We start from the raw sequence: 18221 nt of genomic DNA, 5'->3' as shown, positions 1-18221 counted from the left end.
ACAACCAAAAAAAAAAAAAACTGAGCCCTGGGAGCCCTGCAGACACTGATACCTCAACCAAGGACCATGCATGGAGAGGACCTAAAACCCTGGCTCAGACGTAGCCCATAGACTCAGTCTCCAAGTGGGGTCCCCAGTAAGGGGAGGAGGGGCTTTTTCTGGCATGAACTCAGTGGCAGGCTCTCTGATCACCTCCCCCTGGGGGTGCAGCCTTGCCAGGCCACAGAGGAAGACAATGCAACCAGTCCTGATGAGACCTGATAGGCTAAGGTGAAGTAGAATGGGAGGAGGACCTCCCCTATCAGTGGACTAGGGGAGGGGCATGGGGGAGAAGAGGGAAGGAGGATGGGATGGGGAAGAGATGGGAGAGGGGCCACAGCTGAGATACAAATTGAATAAATTGTAATAAATGATAATAAAAAATTAAGTACCATGTCACAGAGCCTCACATGTCCTATGTAAGTACAGTGTCACAGAACCTCCCACATCCTGTGTAAGTACCTAGTCACAGAGCCTTACATGTCCTAGATAGGCACTGTATCACAGAGCCTCCCATGCGCCAGGTGGGCCCCGTGTCACAGAGCCTCGCCTGGGTCTCCTCTCTCAGGGAGGACTTTACAGGTACTCCTGCTTCAAACATGATCCTGTTGGACCATCTTGGAAAGGAGCAGACTTCTGTTGCCCTCTGCCATTCTATTACCTTCTGTCTATGAATGGATTGAATAATGCTATATAAACCAAGTTCAAAAAACTTGCTCCCAGGTATACTCAAAAGACACATTCCTACATCATCAAATATTTAAAAGCAACTTGTGTTATAATTCTCTAATAATTCTCTGCCAAGGGCAGAGTACAGATAGCCAATACAATGTAAAAGCTGAGCCACCGTGCAAATAGAAACGCTTATGGCAAGTTTCCTTCTTACAATAAGTCAATTAATTACTGTAGCACAAATTCATGATCTCTAGCAAGGAGCCAGTAAGTTGCTTCTAAAAGCTTAAACCTTCAACCAAACATGGCAGCAAGAGTACCTGGTGGAAGGGATCAGGTTGAGTATCCCATTGAGAACATAGCTGAACTCTGCGTGACCCTGAGCAACAAGGGCCACCAGACCCTCGCAGCAGGCTGTTCGAACCACCACATCGTCACTGCAGCACTTCTCCCACAGCAAGTTCAAGGCGGCTGTCTGAAAGCAAACCAGTGATTAAAAGACACTTAGGATGAGGAGAGGCTTACATACAAACACAACAATTTTTCAACATGTGATCCATTAACAGTGGGCTAGCTTCTGCTGCTACTGTCAGTTTGCTATTACAAGAAACTAAAATATGTTCTCCAGGAAAGGCAATAGATTTGTTTTCATGTAGTGTCTCTCTCCCTGGTGTCTGGCTGCACAGTTAGGCCAAGTTCAAGGTCACGGTGAAGACTTGGCTCTATCACCTGCTGAGCTGCAAAATCTGACTGGACCCCAAGAGTATCAGTTGGTCTATCAGTTCACCTAGTTGAGTCCCAAATATTCTGTATGCCTCAATGGCATATGCCATTCTAGGCAACGGCATTTTCAGAGTGTTCCTGCCCTCCTACCACCAACCTCTACAACCTACAGGCACCTCACGCCATCCACACTTTCGCTGAAACCTCTCAACTCTAACGTGGGCCATGACAGAGGGAGCCATGCAGGACAGAGGACTAGCAACTGCCCAGTGCAATGGCTAACAACAAATCCTGAAAGAATTACTTTGCTCAAGAAAAATACAAAAAAAAGAAAAGAAAAGAAAAATACCATGACTTTTCCCCTCATGCTAAGAACCTACACTTGTTAACAGAGACATACCAAATGGGAACAGAAGTTCTGATTTTGAAAGCAGAACTCTGAGCTGCTTTACCGTCTCAGAACTCAGGGAGCCCCTGAGAAAGATCCACTAATAAATAATAAATCCATACTTAAATGTATTTTCAGGTAAATCTGTTGAGGATTACATCCTTTCTTTTTTAATTTACAGAAATGCCTGGTAACAAGCATGTAACCTCAGTGCATAGAAGAGAGAGGAAAAGAGTTCACGAACATAGCAAATTCAAAGTCAGCTTAGACTACAAGTGGCCTTGTCACTTCAAACAATAATATAAGGGGGTGGACAGATGGCTCGGTGATTAAGCATGTACTGCCTGTTCCTTCAGAGGACCCGAGTTCAAATCCCAGAAACCACCATTAGGTGCCTATAACTAGTTCCAGGCAAGAACCTCTACATACTTACATATAATTTAAAAAAATAAAAAACCGATGATAAACTCATAATGAAGCTCTTTTTCTTTTCTTTTGATGTAATTTATTAGAGTGATGTGTTGGGGCTGTGGAGACAACTCAGTGAGCAGGAAGCCTTGTAACACAAGCACGACAAACTGTAACCTCAGCACAGTAGGAGACAGTGGCACAATGGGGCTGGCCAGCCTCTACTCAAACTGAAGCCAAAGCCCCAGGCTGTCCGAGAGCTCCTGATCCTGCCTCAAGGGAGACGGCTGAGAGTGACAGGACATAGAACACCCAACTTCCTCCTATAGCCTCCACATTCACATGCAAGGTGGGCATACACACACACACACACACACCACTCTTGTGCATACAACACACATATACCTCAACACACACACATCATACACATACACACGCCATACACATACATACCACACTATACGCCATAAGCATACACAGCATACCAGACCACCATATACTCCACAGACCATACACCATACACACACATATCACAGACACACTATATACACACACATCTCACATACGCATACACATACACACCATACCACATCACACACACACCACATACATACCACAAAGCACACACAGACACTAGACCATACACAAACACCATACACATACATACACATGACACATGCATACCACACACACCCCGGAAACATATACACACTACAGCCACATAACACAGCACACACATACACACACCATACACATACATACCACACATCACATATATCATACTACATATACCTAAACACACAACTTACACCACATACAACAGACAGCATCACACACACCACACACCACCACACCACACCAAATAACACACGCCATATAAGCACACATATACACACATACACACGCCAAATTAAAAAGAAATCTACACTTGAAGGAGAACTCGGCGTCTCCAGCTCCCACTGAAAGGAACAACACTGTGCCACACTTCCTCTGTGGTGGCTGAAAAGCTCTGCAGTCTCAAGACCCACAATGAAAGAACAACAGAGTTAAAAGTCAGCCACTGTAGAAAGGAAATATTTATATTTTGTTTCCCCTGTATTCAGAAGAAAATTTGTTTTCACAATAGGGTCCTAAAAGCCATTCTTCCTTTATCAAGCCAGAAAAATAAGATAAATGGATGAATAAACTCGCCTAAGATGATATCATGTCCGTGTGGATGTAGGCATTCATTTATTAGCAGGAAAGGAAACATTTAGTTAAAAGGATTTAACATCCAATAAATCCCAGCAATTGAAGTAAAATCACTAGGTCCTCTCAGAGTACATAATGTGATTACAGGCAGGACTGGGATCAGGGTTCCCAGGAAACCTGATTTTCATGATCATTACAAACACCACATAAGTGCCTATTAGTGAGGCATACCACTACACTTACTTCCTAACAGTAACAGGCACTGTAAAGATATGTGACATAGAGTGGGCAATCAGAAAGAATGTGAGGGGCAGCAATATGGCTCAGCGAACAAAGGTGCTTCCTGTCCAACCTGACAACCCGAGTTCAAACCCTAGGAATTACACTGTGGAAAAGGAAAACAGACTCTCACAAGCTCTTCTGACACACAAAAGCACAAAGGCACATCTGCACGCACAAGTATACACATACATGACCATGTGTAACAGAGAGAAACTAGGGAAAAGAAATTCTAGTTTTGTTGGGAGAAAGAAGTTTCTTATTTCTGCAGTTTACATACAGGCACCTGTAGTTAGCAGTTTTCCATCTAGCAAGTAAAAACACACAATGCCAACTAGTCAAAGCCCGACTAGAGCCGGGCACAGTGGTGCATGCCTGTGATCCCAATACTCTGGGAGACAGAGGCAAATGAACCTCTGTGAGTTCAAGACCAGCCTGGTCTACAAAGTGAGTCCAAGACAGCCAAGGCTACCCAGAGAAACCCTGTCTCACAAAAAAAGAAAAAAAAAAAGCCCTACTGGTTTGCCTCAGCTCTTAGCGCTGCTTCAAATCTGGGTGCTTACCTGCTCTGTGTGGGGATGGGAAGCTTTCTTCAGGCTCCAACTGTCAACACAGGGCTTTTCCAACTTAAAACACACATTCAGGGCTGAGCTGAAGGATGAGAAATTTCCCACAACCAAACACAGTCCCTGTGTTCATTTTCTCTATTGCTAAAAATCATTCCCTCAGAGGAACTTCCGTCACCTCTCTAGCATGCCTTCCTTCAGCACGCTAATGCTGTTTTCCACTGATAGTGATGGGAACATCCTCCTTGACCCTTTCCATGTGTCCTTCCTGGAGTTAGTCGCAAATGCCCCAGTTTAAAAGAATGTTATAGAATCAAAACATCAAAAGAGGGGAAAGGAAATAAGGGGGAGGAAGCAGAAGATAGAAGTGAGGAGAGGGAAAGGGAAGGACAAAAGAGGAGAGAAAAAGGAAAGGGGAGGAAGCACGACAAGATCTGTAGGCAAAAATCTCAACAGTTCAAGATCATTTCCACAGCAAATTGAACTACAAAGGAAACAAGGTGTGTGTGTGGTGCAGCAGCTAGAAGCATCTAAATAAAATGAAAGTAAGGGGATTATCTTAGTCTGCTTCCTAATGCTCTGGTGAGTACCACAACCACAAAGAACCCGGTGAGGAAAGGGTTTATTCTAGCTCATAGCCCATCATGAAGAGAAATGAAGGTACAAACTCAAAGCAAGAACTGAAGCACAGTCCCTGAAGGGGCACTGATTACTGGTTTATTCCCCATAGCCTGTACAGCCTGCTTTCCTATATGACCCAGGACCACCTGCCCCGCGGTGACAAAACCCACAGTTGAGCTGAACTCTCCCACATCAATTATTAATCAAGAAAATATCCCACAGGTGAATCTAACGAGAGCATTTTCTCTAATGGGTACATTTTCTCAATTGAGTTTTTCTACTCTCAGTTGATCCTGGCTTGTAGCAGTTTAACAAAAAGCTAACCAGAGGCACACACAAGACACACACACAGAGAAAATACAGTTAAACACAGACCTGGTTTGTGGATTGGTGTATCTTTTCTGAAACACCATGTTCTTTTAGGACAGCAGCAATAAGATGACCTACAGCCTAAAAGAACAAACAAAATTAATGAATATATTCACTCAAAAGTTCTTTCCAAAGAGTGCATTTAAAAGTAATCAATATCATACTCATTTGCATGCATGAGCAAGCCAAGCTGTCAACTAGCAAGAAACAAAAGTTCCTTTTGTTGTGTGCAAGGTAGAAAGCATTGGATGGGGCATTTCACATGTATAACTCAAATCTTCACAACACCCTTCAAAGTATGCAATTTATTCCAGATCAGCAATAAACAAACCACACTTCATAGATGCTACAATCAACCCTCAGATCAAATTCTTGTCACTTAATATTAAAGATAATTTGAAATTATATAACCCATTAAAACATGAGACAAAAGCCCCAGTCTTTAAAACCTTTTAAAGACATCTAACTGCAGTCTTTCGTGTTTCATGGTGTCTTAAAAAAAAAAAAAAAAAAAAAAAAATGGAGAAAAATTCACCCTCATTGTTGTGGAGAGGCCTGTACAGACCTGAAAGCCTGAAAGTACCTCTTCCATCCTCCACCCTGCTCTCCTTCCTCTACTATTTTAATTTCTTCTATTGTTTTTACATTCATTTATGTGTGTTCAACTGAGCAAGCTAAATGTGAATGCCAAAGCCCACATGTGGAGGAAGGAAGGCAACTTGCAGAAGTCAGTTCTTTCCTTGTAGGCCCAGAGATCTGAACTTAGGTCATCCTCACGCTTAGCACAAAGTATCTTTACCTACTGAACCATCTCATGGCCTATTTTTAATTTATTTATCCTTTTTTCATAGGTTTTAGGTCTTGATTAAATTTTCAGTCTCACAAATCTCTAAAAGTTTCCCACGTTCTGCTTTAATCAAAGAGCACAACATAAAAATGAGCCTCCAGGAGAGTTGATTACATAAATACATGGATGCTGCCTCCCACTCCTCAGCATCAGGTCCCTCGTTCTTCAGGCCTACCCAGCAGTGCTGCCTGACAGAAATTTGGCTGGCAACATCACAACCATTTTGTACACAGCTAGGGAATTTCTCCCTACTACAACTGTACATCCTGTGCTTGGGACCACTTACAACAGTGCTGAAAACAGCTGTCAATTTTGGAAATTCTCTAGAAGAGCTCAAAGAACTACACAACACCCACCCATTTCATGTACATGTGTGCATATGTTGCAAACATTCTGGTGTTCAAATGATTTAAGACCTCAAAGCTTGAGTTTCGTGAAATAAATCACTCACATAAAGAAAAACTGTAGATCAATTTGCTGTCTCTTATCTCCTAGCAAAAGAATAAGGAAACTGAAGACCAGTGAGAAGCCTGAGTTTCTATTTCACAAGCTCTACTGTATGTGTCATTGAATGTCTGGCCACTGGCTGAAGAGATGCAACATTATTTTATCCATCACTACGGAATAAAAAGGGCTGCCAATTAATCTACAATGTACAATGGTGCCCATAATTTGAATTGTTGATTTTAGAGTAATCGGAGAACTCTTCCAGACTCATTTAGAATGTAACAGACAAGTTCACAAATGTGCATGTCATATCTACTGTAGTCAAACTGCTGTCAGCAGTTGCTAGATGCCATCTAATTTCCAAAATGCAAAAAGGCTGAGTGTCAACCAATGGAATGTGGTTCTGTCTGAAACAGTTATCGATATGTGACTCGCCCGGACAGGGCACACTCATAAGAACCTAAGTACCAGCCCGAAAGGCAACAGAGATGCACAAAAAAGCTACTGCACACATTTAGAAAAGGGACTAAAAGAAAATAAACTTCTTGTTACATGTCTCCCGAGTCCTAGCAAGATTCAATTTCTCTAATATGCTTTTCCATTCATCTTTTAAAATATCAGGGATGCTAGCCTATCTAGCCTACGTGGCTCTCAAACACCTACACACCTGAGGCAGTATTCTACCTTGCTACTTCATTTCTGTAACAGAAGTGAAATAAACAATCAACAGTTAACAATACATATACACATTTTGATTTAACTGTAGCACACATCAGAATTTCATTTTTAGTTATGCTAATGAGGGTTATCCAGGTACAGAAAAAACAGAAACTGTGAACAGTATCTTCCTCATCTTCTTCTTCAGGGGAAGGGCCCGTGATGCACAGAGCAGGATATGACTTCAACCCAGCCAGGTAGAAGGGAATCTTGCATAAGGAGTGTTCTACTCCTCATGGAAGGGTTCCCCACTTCCCAGCTAAGTCAATTCACACAGAAGGCATCTCCGAAGGCAAGAGCTGCAAGCATCCAGGACGCTATCCGGGTTAAGTCTTCAGATTGGCTTTCCTTGGCTGTTTAGCTTAACTCATAGGGAGAGACAGTAAGCCCTTAAGGTGCCAAGATTTACCAGAATGTTTCTACTTAGCCAGCAGCTTACCAGAAAACTGTCATCATTTTAACCACTTGTCTTAATTATTGAAAAGCTCTGTAAATTAAATTATCCCAATTTCCCATCTCAGCAGGTATATATTACATTAATCGAGAATGTTTTAATTATTGAATAACATTATTATGAAATCTAGTGTTCTTAATAGCTGTAGAGATGTAGAATATATCTTTTAATATATTAATCCTTAATACTCTGTGGAGATATATTAAAAAAAAAACTACCTCTGTTCCTATTATTAAACATAGGCCAAAAAAGAAAAAAATTCAAAACCTACTAATCAAGGTTATTATTACTTACAGAGGGAAAACATATGAAATAAATAGAAACTGAAACTGAACAATTTTAAATATTAGTTTTTCTAATTCAAATATACATACTAGCTCATATAAACATTACTTACTAAAATGAATAGAAGAAAATATTTCATGAGAAAATACAAAGTTCAATTTACAGTCCACCAAAAGTGTTCATTTGTTACCATGCAGCAAAAATAAATAAAAATTACCTGTGACTGGACAAGAGAATTTGGAAAATCAAACCTTTTCCTGATATCATCTGACATTTTTGCTTCTCTCACAGGTATAGATGCAGCTTCTGTAACCAAAACAACAGATTTATTAACCTTCTATGTGCTTTGGCGTTCAAACTAATTATTCCTCAAATAGTATAAAAGTAGTTTTAAAAGACAACAATGGAAATGAAATATGAATCTCTGCAGGTTCTTCTTAGCATAACCTTTTCTATTAACCACTAGAGCACTCAAAAATAGCATTGATAAATAAACTAAAACATGCCCAACAACTTGGTTTTTTCCTACAAGTTAATCCTGAAAATGATGAATTCAAATAACGGAATCTTAAAAAAAAATGCACTTTAATCACAAAGTTCAGCCACATACTTAAAACAATCCTTTTATGAATTAAAATGATTGTTAATCCTTTCATGAACCAAAACATACAAGAGGGGGCTTAAAAAAGGGGGGTCAGTGTTTAAGACCACTTGCTTCCCACGCAAAGAACGAAGGTTCACCTCCCAGCACCCACGGGGCAGCTCACGACTGCTGGGGCCCCTGCATGCACATGGTACACATATACACACTTAGGCACACGAGCACACGTATAAAATAAAATACAAATAAGCCCTTAGGAAGCTTTTAAGAGACAGTCAAACTGTGGCAGGATTGTTTAAGCTCAACCTCCCTTTGATACCAGTTCTCATCTCAGCAAGAATCCAACTGCTGCTGAACCTCGGCAGCTTTGGCTATAACCTCAGACCCTACACATCAAAACAAACTACTTGTGTCTTAAAAGAACAAGCAAGGAATCGGCACCACTGTTTAATGTTTACATCAAACCTCTCAATCCTACTGTTCTCAAAAACAGGAGGAGAGAGAGGAGGACACAGAATAGAAGGATTTCATAAGGGAACCAATTTATCCAACTCCCCTGCAGCACTGACCCCTCCCAACTGTATTCCATGAAACACAGGAGGCTTTAATCTCATGTTCATTACAGAACAATGTAAAAACTGTCAAGACTGTTTTGGATATGGTTTGAATATGTGCCCCAAGGATTCATGCTTTGAAATTTAACCTCTTCAGACTTTATAAGGAGACAAGCCACAGTGGTAGTACACGCCTCTAATCCCAGCAAACAAGAGGCCAAGACAGATCTCTGACTTTGAGGCCAGCCTGTTCTACACAGCAAGTTCCTGGACAGACAGGGCTACACAGAGAAACCCTATCTCAAAACAAAAACAGACAAGTCAGAAGAGACTCAAAAACATTCCTTGTTTCTTGCCATAAGATTCTTGAGGGGCTTCAGAACTCTGCCAGCAAGAAGCCCATCAAATATATACGCCTGAATCCCTTAGTCTTAGATACTTCATTATAATAACACAGACTAATAGTTACCTCACAAAAAATAAACACACACACATACACAAAGAACCACTATTTTAAAGCTGCAACATCTTTAACTACTTTCATTACTTCTTCCAAAGTTAAACTTCCTGAGAGAAATTTATGGCTCTTTGATTAAACACTTATGTCCAACTTTACTCCCTTGACTCTGACATTTCATAGCACCAACACAATTTGCTCTAAGATTGCAAAATACTCCTGCCTAAAAGTATTCATTGCCTTAAGCAAATCACTATTTCTTCAGTTTCCCAACTGAGTCAATTGCAACCTTCTTGAAACTTCTTTTAATTCCACAACATATCAAAACAGAATCCCTAAAGTGAATCCTTAGAAACCGCAGGAAAGGGAGATGGGGTGATCAGACTGAGGGGTGGTGTCTGTAAAGACATACACTCACATGTTCAAATTCATTTACTTGTTTAGTATATATCAAAGCACAGTCACACGTCCAGGCAGTATTCCAGGTGCCTCAGCTACAAAGTAAATTAAACAGACAAAAGTGTTTACAGCCATCAAACTTACTGTCTAACAGGCAAAAACATTGTGTGTGTGTGTGTGTGTGTGTGTGTGTGTGTTTTAATAGAAAAAGTAGGTTGGGCGTGGTGGGTCATGCCTTTAACCCCAGCATTTGTGGGCAGAGGTGGGCAGATCCCTGTGAGGCCAGCCAGACAGGGCTATATAATGACCCTAGACCCTCACTGGCCAAGCAGCATGGAGTATGCAGCGGCTCAGCAGAAACACTGCATTAACAAGGTGGAAGGCGCTCGGGATGCTGGTGTATGCCTTTAGTCACAACACTCAGAAGGCAGAGGCAGGAGTTCAAGGCCAACCTAATCTATACAGTCAGTTCCAGGCCAACCATTTCTAGACTTGCTAGAGCTACACAGTGAAATCTTATCTCGAGGTAGAACTGACTCCAAGTTGTCCTCAGACCTACACACAAAAACTTTTTTTTTAATTTTTTAAATGAGGTATGTGACTCTAAATTGGGAAAAGCTTTGGCCAGAGATGTAAATAATGGCATACATTTATTATAACACTGAAGAGAGACATAATCTGATTGGCCTGCTCTTTGATCACCTCCTCCTGAGGGGGCAGCAGCCTTACCAGGCCACAGAAGATGACAATGAAGCCACTCCTGATGTGATCTGATAGACTAAGATCAGAAGGAAGGAGAGGAGGACCTCCCGTATCAGTAGACTTGGGGAGGGGCATTCGTGAAGAAGGGGGAGAGAGGGTGGGGCTGGGAGGGGAGGAGGGAGGGTCTTATGGGGGGTACAAAGTGAATAAAGTATAATTAATAAAATTAAATTAAATTAAAAAAAGAAAAAAATACTGAAGAGAACCAAAACAAGAAGTCTCTTCAACATTGCTTAATCCAGAGTTTATCGGCTGCATCTAACCTTGGAAATGCATCTACTCATGCAATCAAGGAAGCAGTTGTTAGCCAGCAGTCTTTCCCAGACACACACTGCAGACACTGCTCTACAGAGGGCTCCTCTTTCCCCAGTGCTTTCTGAAGACACCCTCAGCCTAGTGTTCTTGTCCCTTGATGGGAACTCATAGCAGTCATTTCCCGAGACCTTCCCACAATTCCAAACTTGCCCCAACGAGTTCCTAAGGCAACAGAAATCAGCTGTCAAAACAAACCTGCTCTTCCTCTCAAAGAGCTTTGAACCACCAAGTCCGCCTTCTCCTTCACCACCCCTCTCAAACTCAGTCACAGCCCACTCTGTTCCTAGCCCCTCGTTTACTGCACACTTTACTGTACACTAGGAAGCTTACTTCTTCCCACTGGCCTCCTCCAGTTCCTGCTCAGTCTTGGGCCTCTCTATGCTTGAGCGTACTCCCTGCATCACTGTCTGATTGGCTATCCTCAAACACTATCTCCTACTACATCATTCCCTGTGGGGAATTCATAAGGTTTTCAACTACCTCACAGATTAAGTGTAAATGCTGATACCTCACTTCTGAGCCCTCTATCAACCATCATTTCAACTTCATTTTCACAGCTGTAACCCCAACCCAGATGAAAGAGTTCTCCAAACAGTCCCAGGAGCTCACAATCTGCTCATTCTTAAGGGATTGGATTTAAACTTCTCACCCACATAGAATATACTTCTTTATATGCCCCCACTATTTAAGACTAAATTCCTTTCGAAGCACTTTAAGCCTTTCCAAACTGGCTACATCTAATACTAATCTCCTTTCTTCTCTATTACTGTCTTTGGTCTGACTCACACCATCCCAGGCTCATTTACATTAGTACCAGAAATCTTTTTTGGAAAGGGCCAGACTTTAATTCCTCAAGTATGCCACTGTCACACAAAAGCAACTGTAGCTGGTTCATATAAAACAATCAAAGGCTGGAGAAGTGGCTCCACCATCAACAGCCATGCATGCTCTTAAAAAGGACTTGAGTTCGGTTCCCATTAGCCATGTAGGGTGTCTCACCAGGGCTTGTCACTGCAGGTCCAGGGAACTGAACACCTTTTTCTGGCCTCTTCGGTACCCACACATCTCCATAGACAGATATACACACATATACATAATTAAAAATAAAATAAGTCTTAAGAAAAAGAAGTGGTCAAGGCTGTACTGTAATATCATCTTACTTTAAAAGGCAGGTGTTAAGTGAGCCATAGTTTGCTAACTACTGGTATAAATCATTCATTTTAATTAACTCACCAATTTCCTTGACACATTGCTGAAATTAAGAAAGCAAAGGTTTTCACACCCATAAAGAAATTTTTCACATTTTGTTTTATGTATGGGCTGCAAAACAGGAGTAACATGCGATATCCTCAAAGACAGGCAGAGGGAAGTTTGCATCACCCCTTTTAATAAGAAATAATATAAAAACAAACCGTGGGCAAAACCATAGCTCTAACATCACACATAATTCGGCAAGGCTCTCAGCTAATGTCGTCCAAGTGTAGATTTCTGATGATCTAATATTACTCAGCAGAAGACAGACCCGGGTGTCCAGAGAAGCAGATGGCAATTGATAGACAATTGACTTCCTCGAATATCAGCACAAGCAGAACTAAAGAAGAAAATGTGTGCTAAGCACTCCGACGCAGAAGCAGAACACTAGAAATGCCTTACACAGCCTCCAGGACCAGGTAAGTTAGGATGTCGAGCCTCCCAAAAGAATGACGTCATTGGAAAGTTGGCCACTGTGAGCAAAATGCTGTTTTAGTCAAAATAATTGAAATTTAGATGTCAAATAATTCAGCTTTGAAAAGCTTTAGTGTGGCGCTACACAGAAAGTTGAGTACATTTTTACATTTACAGTGACTTTGTCTTTCCTAGCAAAATGGCCATTAGGCATTCTAAAAACCACCACTCCAGTAGTACTATGGTTCGATATCAAACTTGATTGGCTATGCTAAAGCTACAAATTGCAAGCATCTTTGACCTGCTGAAGACGTAGTATTTCAAGGTTAATCACAACCATTTGGCTGTGTCAGATATAAAAACAGACTCTCTCAGGAAATTTCAAAAAAGAATGCATGTGCTTGCTCCAGCACTGTATATAGCATGTGTCCTTTATTTTTAATCTTCACTTCCTTTGGGCATTTGACATATTAAAGAAAATAATTATATACTGCTTCCTATCATGACATTCTTACTAAAAGGAAGTCAGTCACAATATAATCCATAAATCACATACTACAAAGAGTGTCTGATTTTAAAAGATTTATCTCCAATCTGTCATGCTTTTTTTCTTTTTTTTTTTTTTTTTTTTTTTTGAGCATCTAAATCTAACTCAGAAAGAGAATTTTTAATGAGGCCTTTTAACTCTCCATGAATCAAAGGATTTGTTTAATATGAGCAATTATCATATTATCTGCTAAGGTATTCAGCCCCATATATATATTTCCAAGAAAATAAATCAATCAGCTGCACTCTCAAATAAAAGAGAAGCACACAGATGAAACTTTCTTTCAACCTTCCCTCTCGGCTTCTCCAGGACAAAAAAAATACACACCATATATCACATAAAAATACTTAATGTCAAACTTCAAATAAAAAGCCCAATGTGAAAAAAAATGAGAAAAGGCTATGAATTATATTCAAAAAGTGATATGGAAACCCAGCAGAGGGATTATATAGTTAACTGGGAGGGTGGAAGGGTTGTGGGGTCGTAGGATCATAAAGACAGACATTTGACCAAGTATACTTGACTACCAACTCTCTAGGCAGGAAGGACTCAATACAGGTAAAAATTGAGCTAAACAGAGTACCTTCTTAAAGCTGTTTTCCACAAGCAATGTGGTCAACAAACTGATAAATTACTCATCACATTAATCAGATCTTGTTTTATTAACTCAAAATCTAGGGCTTGTTTTCTAAATAGCACTTTATCAGCTACTGCAGTTATCAGTCAAGGCACTTAGTCTTTTCTACCACAATTTCAGCTAGGGACACCTCCAGCTCGGGGTGTTAAACATATATTTTTCCTTACCTTTAAAGAGTATGTTTCAACATCCTTATGGATGTGTGAAACTGAAGACAATACAAATCCTATATACAAGAACAGTGATACTGCACTATTCCATCTGATGGCTGGAAAAGGTATTGTGTGAATAAAAGGCAGACAGATTATGCAGTGTGGACCCACTGGAGGATATATGTGCCAGGCAGGACAGACTAGACTGGCTGATTTCAGCATGTTATACAGAATGGGGTACAGTTTAAAACTTATATTTGCCAGGTGTGGTGGTGCATGCCTTTAATCCCAGCACTCAAGGAGGCAGAGGTAGGCCAATTTCTGTGAGTTTGAGGCCAGCCTGGTCTACAAAGCAAGTCCAGGAAAGCCAGCACTAGACAGAGAAACCCTGTCTTGGGGCGGAGGGGACTTGTTTTTATTTAGTATTTTTAGACCACAGTTGACTAAGAGCTCAAAGCACAGAAAGCACAGAGGGAGTTGCTGTATTTGAGCAATTATTTTCTTTTTTATTACTTTTGTTTGGATGAAGAGTTAGTGAGCATTATTAATACATTTTAACTGGATTTGAGCTTGTGTGTGTTTGATGATAGAGCACTTGCCTCATGTGAATCTGGCCCACAGTGCAGTTCCAAACTCAGTGCTGAAATAGTCATTACACTGCTCTAGCTGACTGGCTCTGCCCTTTGAAACTGGAGTGAAGTGGCTGGGGCAAACTTCTTCTCAAAGACTGACCCTGCTCTGCTCATCAATATCTGTATCTTCCTGAGACTTCCGCCTAGGCCCAAGTGTTTCTAGTCATCCTCCCTAAGGGGGCTGGCAGCAGGCCCTGATCCACTCCCAGTACTAAGCTCTGACACCTATTAGTACTTCCTCAGTTCTTCTTTAAACCCGAACTGCCATTCCAAAGTTAACAGGACGAGACACTTAAAAAAAAAAAAAAAAAACCTAAGTATGAATCCTAAAGAGAGAAAGCTCATGGAGAAGTCAATGGCATGTGTTTCCCTTTAAGAGCAAGCTCAACTAAATAGTAACTTTCAATTATTGTACCCTTTAAAGCAAATCTAAAAGTATGTGAGCTAACAAAATAACATATATGTATACATGTATATGTACATATGTGTATATGTATATATGTCTATATGTGTGTGTATGTATGTATGGAGACCAGGTCTTTATAACTCAGTCTTTATAGCTCAGACTGGCCTTGAACCTCCTATGAAGCCAAGGATGACCTTGATCTTCAGATTTCCACTTCTACCTCCCAAGTGCTAAGATTACAGACATGCATCATAACCAGTTGTATGCGGTGTCAGAGATCAAACCCAGGGCTTCACGAATGCTAGGTAAGTATTCTAATGAAGTGAGCTTTATCTTCGGCTACAAAAAACTGTGTTAGTAATTTCAAACTCAAATTGAAGCAGTGGACCAAGTGTCACAGAGCCCTTTGTTCAATGAAGTAATTAGAAAAGATGGAAACTATGTATAGTATGAGGGAAAAACAAAACAAAAACACCAGCCATCTCAACCCCTATCCTTTTGTACTTATAAGACTATAATGTGACTAATTTCATTATTTCCTAGTGTGGGTCTGGTAGGTTAGAGTCTGAGTGATGTGCCACTTTCCACTGAAGCCTGCTTTCTCTACACAACCACACACAAGCTTTGATAACAATCTAGGTCAAGTATACACGTGAGGACATTAACCTGAGATACTGTTGAAAAACAAAATTGGAGAGGTAGGCATGTGGTACACACATATAACCCACTATAACTCCCCTTCTTGGGAAGACAATGGAAAATCAAGAGTTTAAGGCCAGCTTCCACTACATAGTGTGTTTGAGGCCAGCCTGAGCTAAACCCTATGAAAGAAAGGGAGAGAGGGAGAAAGGGAGAGAAGGAAAAATAGAGGGAGGGAGAGAGGCAAGGAGGAAAGACTGAAGATGTCTAAATCCCTGAACGACAGCTTAGTAGAGATCTGCTTGTAAACTTGACATAAAAGCTAGAATCATTTGAAAAGAGGGACTCTCTGTTGAAAAAATACTTCATAAAATTGGACCATAGGCAAGTCTGTAAGGTATTTTCTTAGTGATTAATGGAAAGGAGTCAGCCCTCTGTGAGTGGTGACACCCGTGAACACTATAGTGATCTTGGGTGATATAAGATAGCATGACATGGGTGAAGTGGCAAACACCTGTAATCCCAGCATGTGGGAGGCAGAAGCAGGCAGATCTCTGTGAGTTCAAGGTCAGCCTGGTCTACAAAACAAGTTCAGGGCAGCTAAGGTTACACAGAGAAACACTGTATGGAAAAACAGAAAAGAAGAGTGACAGAGAGAGAAAAAAAAGAGAGAAAGAAAGGAAGAAAGAAGGGAGGGAAGGAATGAAGGAAGAGAGAGAGAGAAGGAAGCAAGCTGAGCAAGCCAAGGGGAACAAGCCAGTAAGCAGCACTCTTCCACAGTCTCTGCATCGGCTCCTGCTTCCAGTTTCCTGCTCTGTCTTCCTTCAGTGATGGACTGTGATATGGAAGCAAGTTAATTATGGTCATGCTGTTTTATTATAGCATACCTGGAACCCTAATTATTACATAAGGAAAAATGTCTGCCTTCTTTGAACCACAACAGTTGAGGTCTCCTTGCTGCAGCAAAGTTTCCATAACCAGCAGAGTGAACCTGACATCATCACTCTCCCGTACTTCCCTAACCCCTACATACTCCCAGCCACCCCCACTCCTGGTTGAGGAAATACAGAAACTGAATGACAAAAAGTGAGAAGCAGCTGTAGTCTTGGGGCATCTGTGTAATCAATCCCAGCTACTCCAGAAGCTGAAGCAGGAGGACTGAGTTCAGTGCTGCCAGTCTTGGGAATATGATAAAAACCTACAACCCTACTGCCTCCACCACCCACACTCCCAGAAAAGGCTCAAGTAAATTGCCAAAAGAGAAATTCATCCACCATGGCAGAGTTCAGGTGAAAAGAGAAATGCTATTGAACTTTCAGTCAGCATTCATTCCACTGGGCCATCAGTAATAACCAGTGTGCTACTTAGTCTTAAATGTTGCCTATAATTCCTTCAAGAACTGAATAAACAGTGACTATGAGTTGACTGTGATGACCTCCTTGCTTGCAACTGCCTAAGTGCATCAAACTACAATCAAATCTACCTTTACAGTTTAGTTCTTTCTAAGTCTTCCCCAGATATTTTTAAATGGAAATCTAAAATAAGATCAAAATCAGGAAATTGGAATTGATTGCTGCCCAAGAGAAGTCACTGAAATAAGAAACAAAACCAACTTGAAAGATGCCCCACCTGTTACAGTACTTCCTCCAGTCTTGAATTTTAAAGTACCATATGTGCACAGTTACAAGCTAAATGTCTAAGAGAATACAAATGAAAAAAAAAAAATGGTTGTTTCTTAAAAAAAAAATAAGGTCTTATTTACCCAAGGAATAAAATTTTTATAGTAGCCAATCTAAATCCTCGAAGAAAGACTTTCTCCCCTGAATGGTAAACATGTTTGCTTTAACAAAGAATGATTATTGCTCAGGATGAAAATTTCTTAAACATTTTTACATCCATACAAAAGAATCTTTATAATTTGGAAGGCTACAACAGGGGGATCCTGAGTTCCAAGCCAGCCTTGGTTACACAGTGAGGGCCTGTCTCCAAACCACCATAATAACAGTAATAACAGGGGGCTGAAGAGAAGCCTCAGCACTTAAGAACACTTGTTCACAGGACTACATCAAGTGGCTCACAGCTACCTGTAACTCCAGGTCCAGGGAATCTGATGTTCTCTGCCGGCCTATGCAAACATCTGTACACACCTGCACAACCGTACGTGCAGCCACACACACTACAGACGTGGCGGCACACATGTAACCCCTTAGGTGTGCTTAGGAGGTAGAGGCAGCGAGCTTCGAAGCTCAAGGTCATCCAAGCTCCATACTGAGTTTTAGGGCAGCCTGGGCTACAAGAAACCCAGTCTCAAAAACAAACAAAAAAAGCCAAATATGGTGATCATACCCAGCTAATCACAGAACTCAGGAGGCGGAGGAAGATGGATCTCTCTGAGTTCGAGGTCAACCTGGTCCACATAGTGAGCTTCAGGCTAGGCAAAGCAACACAT

At 41.0% G+C, this 18221-nt stretch overlaps 1 protein-coding gene across 2 annotated transcripts in view; it reads right to left on the bottom strand.

Annotated features, from left to right (window-relative positions):
• Positions 1-18221, bottom strand: part of Focad (focadhesin) — a 315631-nt gene that overhangs the window by 274394 nt on the left and 23016 nt on the right. For both annotated transcript variants that reach the window (XM_060365822.1, XM_060365823.1), the window contains exons 2-4: positions 8224-8312; positions 5263-5337; positions 1032-1186 (exon numbers count right to left, since the gene is read on the bottom strand). In XM_060365822.1, the coding sequence (XP_060221805.1) occupies positions 1032-1186; positions 5263-5337; positions 8224-8280 (287 nt within the window). In that variant the 5' untranslated portion in view covers positions 8281-8312. The remainder of the gene's footprint in view (positions 1-1031; positions 1187-5262; positions 5338-8223; positions 8313-18221) is intronic.

This window comes from Meriones unguiculatus, chromosome 12 (assembly GCF_030254825.1).
Source record: "Meriones unguiculatus strain TT.TT164.6M chromosome 12, Bangor_MerUng_6.1, whole genome shotgun sequence".
Classification (NCBI taxonomy): domain Eukaryota; kingdom Metazoa; phylum Chordata; class Mammalia; order Rodentia; family Muridae; genus Meriones; species Meriones unguiculatus.
Note: the sequence above shows the minus strand (reverse complement) of the source record. Positions and strands in the feature narration are given on the sequence as shown.